The sequence below is a fragment of the Sciurus carolinensis genome, chromosome 8 (genome assembly GCF_902686445.1).
Source record: "Sciurus carolinensis chromosome 8, mSciCar1.2, whole genome shotgun sequence".
Taxonomy (NCBI): Eukaryota; Metazoa; Chordata; class Mammalia; order Rodentia; family Sciuridae; genus Sciurus; species Sciurus carolinensis.
Window position 1 is genome coordinate 16,488,554 of NC_062220.1, and position 15,498 is coordinate 16,504,051.

At 44.5% G+C, this 15,498-nt stretch overlaps 1 protein-coding gene across 3 annotated transcripts in view; it reads left to right on the forward strand.

The window, feature by feature from the left end:
* The window catches only part of Svopl (SVOP like), a 67,884-nt gene that overhangs the window by 4,240 nt on the left and 48,146 nt on the right, over window positions 1-15,498 (forward strand). For all 3 annotated transcript variants that reach the window (XM_047560488.1, XM_047560491.1, XM_047560490.1), the window contains exons 2-4: window positions 10,295-10,403; window positions 10,578-10,669; window positions 13,950-14,048. In XM_047560488.1, coding sequence (XP_047416444.1) covers window positions 10,322-10,403; window positions 10,578-10,669; window positions 13,950-14,048 — 273 coding nt within the window. In that variant the 5' untranslated portion in view covers window positions 10,295-10,321. The remainder of the gene's footprint in view (window positions 1-10,294; window positions 10,404-10,577; window positions 10,670-13,949; window positions 14,049-15,498) is intronic.

Genomic DNA, 15,498 nt, shown 5'->3' on the forward strand with positions numbered 1-15,498 from the left:
ATGGTAGAAGAAAATAGCCTTTCTCAAAATTCAAACAATGCAGAAAAATGTGGACAAAAGGAAACAACAACACATCTAAAAATCCTAAGTTCCCTGCAGGTCATTCTTACTCGTCCCTTTTCTCCTGTCCATCTCCCAACTGTCTTTGGGTCTTAACTTAGACTTGCCTGCTGAGGTCTCCCCGGGGTCAGGGCTGGCTGGGGAGAAGCCCCTCGGGTTGCAGAGCACCCTCCACCCAGCCTGTAGCCTTTGATCACACCGGCCTGTTTGCCTGTACCCGCATTAGACTGTAAGTTCTCTGCGGGCAGGGCCTCTCCATTATATTTTATCATATGATACTTAGTAGTGCTCAGCAGATGTTTGTTGAAAGACCCAACATTGTTTTGGACACATCTCCCCTGAAGTCCCTCTATCTATAAAGGTATATATTTAAATGCAATTTTATACACTGGGATCCAGACACAGGTAGAAATTGGACAATGCTTTTCAATGCTGGTTTTTTTTTTTTTTTTTTGAAAATTAACCATGCTCTTAAATATATTTTATTCCTTGTTTTTTTTTTATTGTAAACAAATGGGATACATGTTGTTTCTCTGTTTGTACATGATGTAAAGTCATACCATTTGTGTAATCATAAATTTACATAGGGTAATGTTGTTTGATTCATTCTGTTACTTTTTCCCTTCCCCCCCACCCCTCCCACCCCTCTTTTCCCTCTATACAGTCCTTCCTTCCTCCATTCTTGCCCCCCTCCCTAACCCTAACTCTAACCCTAACACTAACCCCTCCCACCCCCCATTATGTGTCATCATCCACTTATTAGTGATACCATTCGTCCTTTGGTTTTTTGAGATTGGCTTATCTCACTTAGCATGATATTCTCCAGTTTCATCCATTTGCCTGCAAATGCCATAATTTTATCATTCTTTATGGCTGAGTAATATTCCATTGTATAGATATACCACAGTTTCTTTATCCATTCATCAATTGAAGGACATCTAGGTTGGTTCCATAATCTGGCTATTGTGAACTGAGCAGCTATGAACATTGATGTGGCTGTATCTCTGTAATATGCTGATTTTAAGTCCTTTGGGTATAGGCCTAGGAGTGGGATAGCTGGGTCAAATGGTGGTTCCATTCCAAGTTTTCTAAGGAATCTCCACACTGCTTTCCAGAGTGGCTGCACTAATTTGCAGCCCACCAGCAATGTATGAGTGTACCTTTCTCCCCACATCCTTGCCAACACCTGTTGTTGCTTGTATTCTTGATAATCGCCATTCTAATTGGGGTGAGATGGAATCTTAGGGTGGTTTTGATTTGCATTTCTCTTATTACTAGAGATGTTGAACATTTTTCCATATGTTTGTTGATTGCTTGTACATCTTCTTCTGTGAAGTGTCTGTTCATTTCCTTAGCCCATTTGTCGATTGGATGATTTGCATTCTTGGTGTAGAGTTTTTTGAGTTCTTTATAGATTCTGGAGATTAGTGCTCTATCTGAAGTATGATTGGCAAAGATTTTCTCCCACTCTGTAGGCTCTTTCTTCGCATTGCTGATAGTTTCCTTTGCTGAGAGAAAGCTTTTTAGTTCGAATCTATCCCAGTTATTAATTCTTGCTTTTATTTCTTGTGCTATGGGAGTCCTGTTTTAATCGGCGTTCATGACTTTGACCAAAAGACCCGACAAGAACAACTTACAGGAGGAAAAGTTTGCTCTGGCTCACGCTGTCAAGAGGTTCAGCCCATGGTCAGCAGACTCCACTGCTCTGTGCCCAAGACGAGGCAGAACATCATGGTGGAGGGGCATGGCAGAGGGCAGCAGCTCAGGACATGGCAACCAGGAAGCAGAGAGAGAGAGAGAGAAAGCTCTAATCGCCAGGAACAAAATATAAACCCCAAAGACTGCCCCCAGTGACCAGCTTCCTTCAGACACATGCTACCCGCCAGTACAGTAGTCCTTTCAAATTATTAATCCATCAAATTGATTAATCCACTGATTATGTTATAGCTCTCATAATCTAATCATTTCCCCACTGAACATTTTTTAAAAAATTTTTTTATTTTTTTATTTTTATTGTAAACAAATGGAATACATGTTTTTTCTGTTTGTACATGGAGTAAAGGCATACCATTTGCGTAATCATACATTTACATAGGGTAATGATGTTTGATTCATTCTGTTATTTTTTCCTTCCCCCCACCCCTCCCACCCCTCTTTTCCCTCTATACAGTCCCTCCTTCCTCCATTCTTGCCCCCCACCCCCCATTATGTGTCATCATCCCTTATCAGAGAGATCATTTGTCCTTTGCTTTTTTGAGATTGGCTTATCTCACTTAGCATGATATTCTCCAATTTCATCCATTTGCCTCCAAATGCCATAATTTTATTATTCTTTATAGCTGAGTAATATTCCATTGTATATATATACCACAGTTTCTTTATCCATTCATCAACTGAAGGGCATCTAGTTTGGTTCCACAGTCTGGCTATTGTGAACTGAGCAGCTATGAACATTGATGTGGCTGTATCTCTGTAATATGCTGATTTTAAATCCTTTGGGTATAGGCCTAGGAGTGGGATAGCTGGGTCAAATGGTGGGTCCATTCCAAGTTTTCTGAGGAATCTCCACACTGCTTTCCAGAGTGGCTGCACTAATTTGCAGCCCACCAGCAATGTATGAGTGTACCTTTCCCCCCACATCCTCTCCAACACCTGTTGTTGCTTGTATTCTTGATAATCACCATTCTAATTTGGGTGAGATGGAATTTTAGTGTAGTTTTGATTTGCATTTCTCTTATTACTAAAGATGTTGAACATTTTTCCATATGTTTGTTGATTGCTTGTAGATCTTCTTCGGTGAAGTGTCTGTTCATTTCCTTAGCCCATTTGTTGATTGGGTTAGTTGTATTCTTGGTGTAGAGTTTTTTTGAGTTCTTTATATATTTTGGAAATTAGCGCTCTATCTGAAGTATGATTGGCAAAGATTTTCTCCCACTCTGTAGGCTCTCTCTTCACATTGCTGATAGTTTCCTTTGCTGAGAGAGAGCTATTTAGTTTTAATCTGTCCCAGTTATTGATTCTTGCTTTTATTTCTTGTGCTATGGGAGTCCTGTTAAGGAAGTCTGATCCTAAGCCAACAAGTTGAAGATTTGGACCTACTTTTTCTTCTATAAGATGCAGGGTCTCTGGTCTGATTCCAAGGTCCTTGATCCATTTTGAGTTGATTTTTGTGCAGGGTGAGAGATAGGGGTTTAGTTTCATTCTGTTGCATATGGATTTCCAGTTTTCCCAGCACCATTTGTTGAAGAGGCTATCTTTTCTCCATTGCATATTTTTGGACCCTTTGTCTAGTATGAGAAAATTGTATTTATTTGGGTCCTCTATTCTGTACCATTGATCTACCTGTCTATTTTGGTGCCAATACCATGCCGTTTTTGTTACTATTGCTTTGTAGTAGAGTTGAAGTTCTGGTATTGCGATACCCCCTGTTTCATTCTTCTTGCTAAGGATTGAACATTCTTGCATTGTCCCACATATGAGCTTTTGGGGGACACCTCACAGCTAAATCATAATAAATACTCAACTGTCTTTTCTTTCAGTCCTGAGGACTGAACCCAGGGGCACTGTAACATTGGGCTACATTCCCAGTGACCCCATTCCTTTTTTTTTTTTTTTTTCTTTTTTTAATTTTGAGACAGGGCCTCACTAAATTGCTGTGTCTGGCCTGGAACTTGTGATCCTCCTGCTCCAGCCTCCCTAGTTGCTGGGATTACAGGTGTGTGCCACTGCACCTGGCTTCAATTGTTTTTCATTTTAAGAGTTTTTAAGTGATATTCTGTGACATGAATAGATTACCACGTGTTTAGCCACTTCTCTCCTGGAGGGCATCTTTTATTGTGGTGACTGTCCTCTTATCTGTATCTTTGCCCTCTTCTTTGACTATCCCAATTAGGCTGAGTCCTGGGAGTGAAATTGCTCAGCTGACATTCTGCCTAATTGCCTTCTAGAAAGACCGTGCCAATTTACACCCTCGGACTTACACGTGGTATAGTCAACCTGAAATTTTAACAGGGATTGGGGATTTAGCTCAGGGGTAAAGAGCTTGCCTAGCAGGTGCAAGGTCCTGGGTCTGAACCACAACACACACACACACACACACAGAGAAAAAAGAAAAAGAAAAATTCAAGTCTGACAGAGGAAAAAATGGTAACATTTTAAAGTTATGTTGAAAATTAAGTTGAACTTGATTTCACAGATTTATCAGTCACTGTATTTATTCTTCTTTGTTGGTCCTACAAGTTCTTGAGCCTCTTTGTCTTTTTCTTCCTGATCTGTGAGAGTTTTTATAAAAGTATATGTTTCACATTCTGTTTTTTATTTACTGCTCTTTCAATTTATAAAATTCTTATTAAAGCAGTAAGCTGGTGTGGCATCCTCAAGTAGTCAGATAAAATCATGACAGAATTGAACAATCTCCTACGTGGACTTCCCCCATCCCCAGAGAAATTTCTTTAGCCTTCTCGATGATAACCTTTATAATTAAAACCACAAAATCATCCTTTATTTCTTGGGTTTTCAATTCAGGATAGTATCAAGCATTACTTGCTAGCAAAAATAATAATTTAGGTAATAATCCCTCTTCCTTTTTGCTCTCCTCCCAATGCTTTGCAGGTCTCTTCTTTTTAGCTGTTTTTGTAGTTATTTTTGTGGTTGTGACTAGCAGATCTGGAAGCCGTAGTCAGGGTATTGGCCCGTAGTTAGGGTGCCTACCAACCTTCCTCACTGAGTTCCATCACTCACCGTTGTTATGGTCATCTGCTGTCCCCTGGTCAAAGATATAACATTTTCATTCAGTTCTGAAACCACAACCAAATCTATTTGTTCTTTTTGAAGTTGACATTAAGCTTGAAAAAGAATAAACAGTCTTTCACTTTTTTATGATGATGTAAACATTGCTCACTAGAGACCAAGTGTTTATGCATATAAACATACACTTATTTCTCAGGAGTTCCAAGGTCAGAATGAAAGGGAATTCTCTCTTCTTCTGTTTCATCAGTTGCCTAAAACCATGCCACAGTTTAGTTTACTTCATATTGTGGAAGCAAAGTGCTGTAACCTCCTTTTCAGTCAAGAAAGGTGTGAGCTCACAAGTGTGTCTTTATGGAAGCAGCTTTAACTCGGAGCAACTGGGAAGTCAACATATAATTGTTTAAAGGAATAAATTTTTAATTGATATAATCCATAAACCATAAAATTCACCATTTTAATTTTGTGTTTGTGGTGCTGGGGATTGAACCCAGACTCTATATGTGCCAGGTAAGTACTCTTCCTCTGAGCTCCCTGCCCAGCCCTTTTTATTTTATTTTGAGACAGGGTCTCCCTGAATTGCTCAGACTGGCCTTGAACTTGCGATCCTCCCACCTCAACCTTCTGAGTAGCTAGGATATACCCATGTACACTGTATCCAGCCTACAAAAGTTTTGAATTTTAATTAAGAATTCCAAATATCTATTTTTTATTACCTATGCTTTGGTGTTGCACTTAAGAAATCATTCCCTGATCCATGATCAGGAAAATATTCACTTACATTTTCTTCCAAGGATTTTATAGTTTTAGATCTTAAATTTAGATCTTTTCCCCATTTTGTATTAATTTTTGTATATGGTATAAACTAAGGGTCCAACTTCATTCTTCAGCATGTGAATGTCCAGTTCTTTGTCAAAAGACTGTCCTTAGGTGATGGGAAAGGGTCAGAGAAGGTCCCCCAGAAGGGAGAAGGGACCCTGCAGGTTCAAATGAGCCCCTGCAGGTTCCTGACTTACACCACAGAAAAGAATTTCAGGATGCAGCAGAAGAGGCACCAACAAAGGCTTATTTAAGAAACCAAAGCCATGTCTTCAGGAAGGCTAGGAATGGGGCAGGACACACACTCAACCCAGGGAGAGGGGCGCTGGGGGGCTTGAGAGTGAGAGGCACTTTTGAGGAGTTGGGCTCTTTCAGGGACCGATGTCAGCCTGGTGGGCTCAGCTCTCAACCTGGAGCACAGGGCGGGTGAGCTCTAGGTCGATGCCACCCAGTCAGTAGATGAAGTTTGGAAGATACCAACATCACAAGCCTCTGACAAGGTTCTCCCTTGGTCTTATTTAGTCTAAAGAAAATATGTTGCCGCCAGGCACAGTGGTGCACACCTGTAGTCGCAGCGACTCAGGAGGCTGAGGCAGAAGGATCGAGAGTTCAAAGCCAGCCTCAGGAAGTCAGTGAGACCCTGTCTCTAAATAAAATACAAAATAGGGCTGGGGATGTGGCTCAGTGGTCGAGTGTCCCTGAGTTCAAACCCTGGTCCACTACCCCCGAAAAGAAAATATGTTGCAATAACTAGGAAAGTCATCTGGACTCACAAATCAGACGTTATTACCCTGTGTACAAATATATATATATATTCCACATCATGTACAACCAGAAGAATGAGAAATTAAACTCCGTCTGTATGTTGTATCAAAGTGCATTCTACTGCCATGTACAACTAATTAGAACAAATAATTTAAAAAAAAAGAAAAAGAAAAAAGATTCAAGAGCATTTGAGTTTCTCCGATTGAGTTTCTTTTCCCTCTGAGTCTCCTTCCTGCCCCCTATTTATTCTGTCTACCTCGCCTTTGCCATTGAATGGTCTTCGGATTTGGATAAAGTCTCTTTATTCCCATCTATAAACATAGGAGGTCATAGCCAACATTAAATGGGTACTGAAGTCCATTTTATCATCAAAAGAAGGTGGTGGGCTGGGGATATAGCTCGGTTGGTAGAGTGCTTGCCTGGCATGCACAAGGCCCTGGGTTCAATCCCCAGCATCACAAAAAAAAAAAAAAAAAAAAAAGTTGATTTTCCCGTGAAGTACTTTATTTACATAAAAAGTTACCAAATAAAGAATACCCCTCAAAAGTGATCTGGACGGTGTCTTGAAGGAGGCGTAGTTCTAGAACTGATGGGCCTCCTTCAGGCTCCTACATGGGCTGAGAGTCCAATTATTATAGATTTTTTCCACTATCTGAATATAACTATTTATTTATTTTTTATTTTTCATTTTTAATTCTTTTGCAAATAACAATTTTTCAAGGCTTTTCAAGTTCTCCTTTGGGGGAGAAGATTTCATGGGTTATTTCTGGGTGTTATTGATCTCTCTCCCCTCTGAGGATATTTGTGTCTCTGACAGCCTTTTTTTTTTTTTTTTTTTAAAGACTCTCTATACCACAGTGTCATTGTTTTGATGTCTGCCTTTTGTGTCTCCAGCTAGGTTAAAAATTTTTAGGGCAGGGAGCATGTCAGACCCTTCTTTGAAGTCTTCCCAAGAACCCACACACACCACCAGACACAGCTTTCCAGATGGAAAGCGTTAATGAACTCGGTGTGCTCCTACAGGCAACTGCTCTGTGGCTATTTTACTGTTCTGGGAAGAGGAGACCTTTGTTTCTGCTCTTCTTTTTAAAACCCATTTTACTGAGGTGTGATTGACATATGAAAAGTTGTGCAGGTCTCACGTGTACGACTTGATGAGTTTTAGAGATACGTACATACCTGTGAAACCCTCATGAAAATCTGTGCCATAGACCTAGCCATCAATTCCAAACATGTCCTGGGGTCTCCTTATTATTGTGTGAGGAACACTTAACATAAGATTACACATTTGGCAGTTTTAGGTATACAGTACAGCATTGTTAACTGCAGGCACTGGGGCTCTCTAGGACTTATCTGGGGTTTTGTTGTTGTTGTTTTTTGTTTTTGTTTGGTACCGGGGATTGAACCCAGGGCACCTTACCACAGAATCACATCCTGGTATTTCTATTTTGAGAGAGGGTGTTGCTAAGTTGCTGAGCAAAACTTTATCCTCTTTGGCTAATATCTTCTCCTCTCCTCTCCCTGCTCTGGCCTGGTGATGGCCATTCAGCTCTGCACTTTCATGGGTTGGACTGTTTTAGATTCATCACAGAAGCGATATGACAAATTATTTGTCCTTCTGTGTCTGACTTTTTTCATTTAGTATCATGCTCAAAACAGTGGGTGTCTCCTTTCCCTCCACCTTCTCACCGACACATGCTGTTTCTCTCGCTTTGTTTTTAGTTCTGGGGATGGAGACCTCATGCATGCTAGGAAAGTACCACTTTTTCCAGGGGTTCTGATTTGCATTTCCTTCATGATTAGTCATGTTGGGCCTGTGTTTATCTGTTGGCCACTTTACATCTTGTTTTGAGGAATGTCTATTCAGGTCCTTTATCTATGATTTAATTTTTTTTTTTTGTTTTGTTTTGTTTTGTTATTTTGCTTTTTTTTTTTTCCTCTAGGGTCATTGGGTTACCGGAGTTCTTTATATAGCTTGGATGTTAACCCTGTGTAAGTTCTGATTCTACTCCCTATGGCAGTCTTACATTGGAAAAGTTAGTAAGACTCTCAGAAGCTGCCAGGCACGGTGGTGCACACCTCTGAACAAAGGGGCTCAGGAGGTCAACCTCAGCAACTTAGCAAGACCCTATCTCAAGGTTTAAAAAAAAAAAGACTGGGGATGCGGCTCAGTGGTAAAGCACCCCTGGGTTCAAATCCCCAGTACCAAAGAACAAAACCTACTAACCAAACAAAAAGACTCAGAACCTTATTCTTGAGCTATTTATTCTGATAAATATTACACGTACTCAAGAGGAAAAATCAATCCCAAATCTCTATCATCCTCCTTCAACAATCGTCAGCATTTGGCCATTTTTTCATCTGTACGTCCATCTACTTCTTACATTCACTATTCCTACCCTGCTGTTTAGTTATTTTAAACCTAAACCAAGACCTCATCCTTTCATCGGTAAATATCTCAGTTTCTCAAACATATCAGAATTTTCCACTAGGGCCGTAATGTCATTGCCACACCTGATGATGTCATCTATAATTCTGTAGTAGCACTGAACTTCCACATTTTCTCACATTTCCCTGATTTTCTCTATTGTCACATTAATTTTCGAAAGTTGATTTCTTCAAGTGAGGAGCCAAGCGAGATTGAGTCAAGCCTTTGACGTGCCTGTCCCTGTTGCCACCCGTGGCCCCCTTCCTCCTGCCTGCCTGCGGTTTACTTAGGGAGGAGGCGGAGCGTGGCTTCTCTGGAACTTCCCTCACGCACGCGCGGTGCTGGCTCGCTCCCCGGCCACGGTCTGCCTGGATTCAGCTCAATCTCTGTGTGTGAGGATACCGCACAGTGGCGCTGTGTAGTCTCCTTGCTTCTCAGCAGGAGCGCTGGCCATCATCCGCCTGGCTCTCAGTTAGTGGCATTCGGATTCTTCAGTGGGTGCAGGTGTTACCAGCTTCTCCATCTTGTAGCAAAGTTCCCACCAACCTTTCGCAGAAAAGTTTATTGGCCCTTGGTGATTGTCGCCCTAGATCCATTATTTTGCTAAGGGTTGCAAAATAGTGATGATTTAATTCCAGTCTTCCTTTTGCAAGTATTACCTGAAATTCAAGAATAAATTTCTTTCATCAACTGTTTGGTTACCCTGATATACGATGTGTTCTTTAAAAAAGTCGAAATACTAAATTGTTTCCAGAATAATGAATTTGTTTCTCAGCATTCTCCTAAGGCGATTAATGAGGTCTTCATTTTAGTATTACTATGACAAATGCATTTTGACAACTTGAATGTCTTTCAGTTCTTTGCAGTCATTAATCCTTTCGATGACACCAAATGCATCCTTAATAAATAGTAATAGAAATAATGGAGCTGGGGATGGGGGCACACGTTTATAATCCCAACAACTCAGGAGGCTGAGGCAGGAGGATTGAAAGTCTGAGGCCAGCCTCAGCAACTTAGGGAGGCCCTGTCTCAAAAGGACTCGGGGTGTAGCTCAATGGTGAAGTGCCCCTCAGTTCAATTCCAGAACCAGAAAACAAAAAAACCCATAATGTGAATTATTGGCTCCCATTTTTTGAGCACTTGGGTACCTACCAGGTATAGGTCAAGCACTTTCCATGGACTGATGCATTGAATCCCGACACCAATGTAACAGGTATAGTTATGATGTAAAGTTCATTTGAGAGATGAGAAAACTGAGGTGCACAAAGGGCCAGTTCCTTCAGTCGACACATTGGTGGGTAGTGGGATGGACACTGAGAGGTTTGGTTCCAGAGGGAACGTGCAAGTGAGGGTAAGCATGCTTGTAAGGTTTTTGTGAAGGTTCAATGAAATGCTGCCCACAGTGTGCCTGGCGCATAGGATGCGCTCAATAGCCCTTATATTTCTTTCTTTGTCCCCTCCCTCCATGCCACCCAGGAAGCTGTGGGAACTGTGGTCATTTAGATGGCAGACAAGCAGACTGAGCCCGTCACCGTCATCAGCCTTCGGAAGCTGAGCCTGGGGGTTCCCGAGCCGCAGCAGAAAGGTAAGATCGTCAAGGCCGCCTCGGGCTCTCAAGATGCGGCTCGGTTCCCTGCCCACCGTAAGAGCTAGGTGTTGAAATAACGAGTGTGGTTTTCCAACCTCCTCCCAGGGTGGCGATGATCCACGGGCGTCCCGCCCGCCGGCAGGGCCTCTCACCTTGATCTTCCCTCCTCAGAGCCACGGACCTTCACGGTGGAGGATGCGGTGGAGACCATCGGATTCGGCCGCTTCCACATTGCCCTCTTCCTGATCATGGGCAGCACCGGGGTGAGTGTCCCGTGCTGACCTCTGGTTGTTGAACACCGGTTTCTGCTGGCCTCCCACTGGGCTGACCATTCCAGGGTGCGGGGGGCGTGTGGAAGGCAGCAGGTCCCGGTGGGTGGGCCCATCCAAAAGTCACTGCCTCCACCTGTGTCTCTGTGTTCTGGAAATTCAAAGCCCACGTTTCAGTGTTGGACTGCTGTGCTGAGAGAGTCAGGCACGGCTCCCAAGCAGTCTGCGCCTGCTGTGATTCCAAACTCCGGATCCCTCAAAAGCGCACGCCGGGGTTTCTTATTTACTGCTACGGCTCAAATGTGTTCCTCAAAATCCAGCTGTGGCCAGGGTGATGGTCCTGAGCGATAAGGACCCTGGGAGGAGAAGAGGCACCAGGGTCCCGGCACCAGCCCGTAATAGAAGAGGCTCCAGCCAGCAGCCCTCGGCTCACTGGTTATCCCCTTCCACTAAGCCCACGGTGCCTGTCCTCTCTGGAGGATGAGCTCTTGCCAAATGGCAGAACCTGCCCATGCTTTGATCTCAGACTTCCCAGCCTCCAGAACTTCGAGAAAAGAAATTTCTGTTCCTTTTGTTTTGAAATGGAGCCTCTCAATGTTACCCAGTCTGGTCTGCACCCCTGGGCTCCACTGGACTACATCCCCAGCACTTTTTCATTTTGAGACAGAGTCTTGCTAAATTTGGCCTTGAGCTTACGATCTCCTGTCTCCGCCTCTCCAGCAGCTCCGACCACAGGCATGTGCCATGGTGCCGAGGTGAATCTCTGTTCTTTACCAATTACCCAGTCTCAGGTATTTTGTTGTGGTAGCATCAATGGACTAAGACATTTACCACATGCTGTTTTTGAGGAAGGAGAAGGGACAACTCCATTCTAGGACTTTCACAACAGTAGTGACATTTGTGAAACTACAAAACCACAGCTGTTTCCTTGGTGTGTGGTTGTTAAAAGTCCCATACTGCGGTGCACAATGATAACGTGTAGTCGCAGCTCTAAGTTATGTCGTGGGCCCTGTATTTTGAGGGCGGGTGTAAAGGTTCCCAAGAGGGAAACCTATGAGCAACGGGGAGCTGTGACCCTTGCAGCTCAGCTGAACAGTCCAAGGAAAAGTCGGGAGCAGCAGAGGAAGTGGGGAAGCTCTGAGGCCTCTCGGAAGTGCTGCACTCTCCGGAAACCAGCTAGTATAAACAAATGTTTCCTGTCCCACTTTTACACTGATCAACAATACAACTTAGGGCAATTTCTTATGTGTAAAGTGAAGTTGCTCGTAGGTCCTGTATTTTTAAGATTCCACACTCGAGGGACAAGCAGAAGTGACCGGCAGGATTTTAATCCCGGCTCTGTCCCAGCTTCAGAACATCTCAGAGTGAACTGGCTTCTGGTCGCCTTAGGTGTCTTGTGGTCTGTTTTAATTCCCCCGAGGCCCCTTTGCCAGGCCACCCGATCCTCCCACTCTCACGCACAAGGGAGGACAACGGTTTATCTGATGCAGGAACAGAATCTTTTCCCCAGTGTCAGGAAGGATGCTTTGGACGGGATCCTCCCATGGGAATGGTCGCGTGGCCAGGGAGGGGCTGTGGCTGCCCCAGGCCCGGCTCTGTGCACCCTGACTGTCGCGTGCTCTTTCTGCTCTAGCAGTTGGAGCAACTCTTGGGGCTCAGGCCCTCTTGAGACTGGGATGCCGTGGAACAGCAGCCTCAGCCTGTGACCAGGAGCCTGTGACCAGCCTGATCCTCCCCTACTCTCCCATGCATCCTCAAGATCTGTACAGTGAAGCTCATCCAGAACCCCAGCCTGGCTCCTCGGGGTTCCTGTCCCCTGAGGTTGTCAGTGGGGTGGAGTCGAATCCCTTACTGGTTTATTTCCCTCTGGGACTCCATAGAGGAGGGGTGTCCTGATTAATGTTGACCCAGCTGCTCTCTATTACGGAGGGAGAGAAGTTTAGCAGATCAAACACCCTTAGGTGGTCATGCTGGGTTTTGTTGTTGTACTGAGGGTTGAACTTGGGGCCTCGTGCATGCTAGGCAAGTGCTCTGCCCCTGAGCGACACCACCTTCCAGCCCTTTATTTTTATATTTTGAGACAGGGGCTTGCTAAGTTTCCTAGACAGGTCTTGAACTTGAAATTCTCCTGCCTCAACCTCCTGAGTTGCTGAGATACAGTCGTGAGACCCTGTACCTGGCTTGTGCTATTTTATTCTGGATACTTTTTGACCTAAAACAGACCAGTCACCTGATCTCTGGACATGACCGTAATCCCCAAGGGGAGATAAGCCACAATGATACACTTGAACTTCCCACACACAGGTTGACATCTCTCTACCCTTTTCATCCCAGACCAACTTAGGGATAGCCTAGCAATGCTGTCAAAGGACTTGCCCCAAATCAGTCCATCATTTCTTCCTTTAATTCCCCTTCCCTCCTGATACTATGATGTCAGTGATGTCGGTATTCACTCTGGCCACTAGGCATGGGATTTCATAAGTAGTTGGCAACTGGCAGGTCACACACCTCTAGCCCCAGCAGCGTGGGAGGCTGAAGTGAGCTCACTTGAGTCCAGGGTAACATAGACCCCATCTTGAAAACAAGCCTTGGATTCGACTTCAACTTGTTCTTGTTCATTATCCTGTACCTAATGTCTTCCACCTATTTCTATTTTTTAAATTCTTTTTTAGCATCTACTTCCTTTTCTTGGGAGATAAAACTAATCTGCAATGGATTACAGAGTATGAATAGAGGAAAATAGTCAATATTTATTGAAACATCTAGTAGCACAGCCCACACTGCTTTCCGCATGGTGAACTTACGTTGTACTAGTTGCTTTCTTTTCCAGCTTTCATGGATCTTCCCATGCGACCCCAGCCTCTTGAGATCAGAACTGTTTCCCAAATCAGTTTGCAGGGTGGGTGCCCTGCAGTCCTCAGTGACGAGTACGAGGGGCAGCGCTGGTTGACGTGGCTGCTGGTGGCTGGCTAGGCTGGCCCCACACAGCATTTTCATAGTATTATGCAAATGCAGAGGTCAACAAACCCACAAGTGAATACATGTCACAAAACTCTGGGGACCCTCTCAAGTTGCTCAAACCATAAATGTTACTTCATGAAAGTTCAGAGTTCTGTTGTTCTGTATCCAACTAGCTTTGCTGGGTTGTGCTCTGTAAATGAAGGAAGGGAGAAAGAAAAATTAGGACTTGGAAGGGAGATGCCCAGTTGGGCAGACCTGGGAGGAAGGGGGGACGAGCTGGCACTCAGACTTGCCATTATCTCCCCTCTTGAAGGTTGTTGAGGCCATGGAGATCATGTTAATAGCTGTGGTGTCTCCTGTCATCCGCTGTGAGTGGCAACTGGAGAATTGGCAGGTGGCATTCGTGACCACGGTGAGTATCTGCTTCCTGTGCCAGGAATGAGCTAGCCGAGGGCCTGGGCGCCCTTGCCTCCACCCACAGGGCTGAGGGCCAGGAGATGGCTCACTGCAGGGAGTGCTGGCTCCTACAGCTCACTGGGTTTCAGGCCAAAGCTCGAGTTGGATGCCTTTCTCCTCCCCACTAGGGTGCGTGACCTTGATCTGCTTGCATTCCAGCCTAGAGCAAGAGACTAGAGAAAGGAGAGTCTGAGAAAGCAACCCTTGCCTCTTGAGTGCATCCTGGGCTAAGCTGGATGACCAGGAAGCTAATCAGTTGAGCCATAGTGACTTAGCAAATCACCCTCTTTGGGTTATGGCTCATTTGACTTTTCTCAAAGAAAAGCCTTATGGGTTGCATGACCACATTTTGCTACAAAGTGTAATTAAACATATTACCTTCAAAAAGTAGGTAGTAAGTACGGATTAATTACCAGTGGACTCTGCGTGTGTGTGCACGCGCGCGTGCGTGTGCGTGTGCATGTGTGCTTGCGTGCATATGCAAAGGTGCCCAAGCTGTGCTGACAGGAAGGGTGTCTGTTGGGAGACTGCAGAAAGTTCCAAGTTGCTCAAGCAGAAAGGGAGAAGTGGGAGAAACCAGGAGCGAGGTTTCCTTCATGGAAGGTGCCAGAAGCGCCACCAGTCTGCATAGACTCCATTCTGTCGGCCACTGATCCCCAACATTGGGCCAAATTGCCTAAACCCTCCAAGCAAAAAATATTTGACGTGAATGTGTATAACAGTTTTCAAGTTGCCATTTTGTAGAGCAAAAGTCAAGTTTATGTAAAAGCATCATTGACCTCAGAGTCATGTTTCTCTAAGTGTGTAAGGAAGTACACTTTCTATCACGGCCCTCTGCCAAATCTCCTTTCTTAATCTTGAAAGAGGCTCCCAATACATGGAAATGTTGGAAGCCATGCTCTGGATGGTGGCAGCCACTTCAGGGCTTTAAAGAGGGACGTGGTCCATTTTCCAAGAGACGAGGCCAGAGGAGCAATGCCAGGGAGGTGGCGGCTGGAGTCATGGCAGAAGGCACGGGGGACTGTTCTGGAATCACTTAGGAGATGACACGAGCCAAGGAGGTCAGAGAGATGCACGGTGACAGGAGAAAGGTTGATTTACTTGAGGGGAAGCTGATTTTCATGAAGAGCAGACTTAATAGAAATATCATGAGCCTTGCTGACAGGAGGGGGTGTGGGAGGAGGATAGTGGTGACAGGATGGCAGTCAGATGGCAGTGGCCTTGAGGAGGGTAAGGCTCCCTGAGAATTAGGGTCTGAAACTGGCAGTGGAAAATTCCAGAATTCCCCCTACCTGCAGGCTATGAGGCCCTGGGCAGAGGAGCAGCCCTGGCTGCAGGAGGCTGCCTGAGATGGGATGTCCTCGTTTTCTACTCGCAGCCTTAACCAAATTTTGCTGTGAAATTTA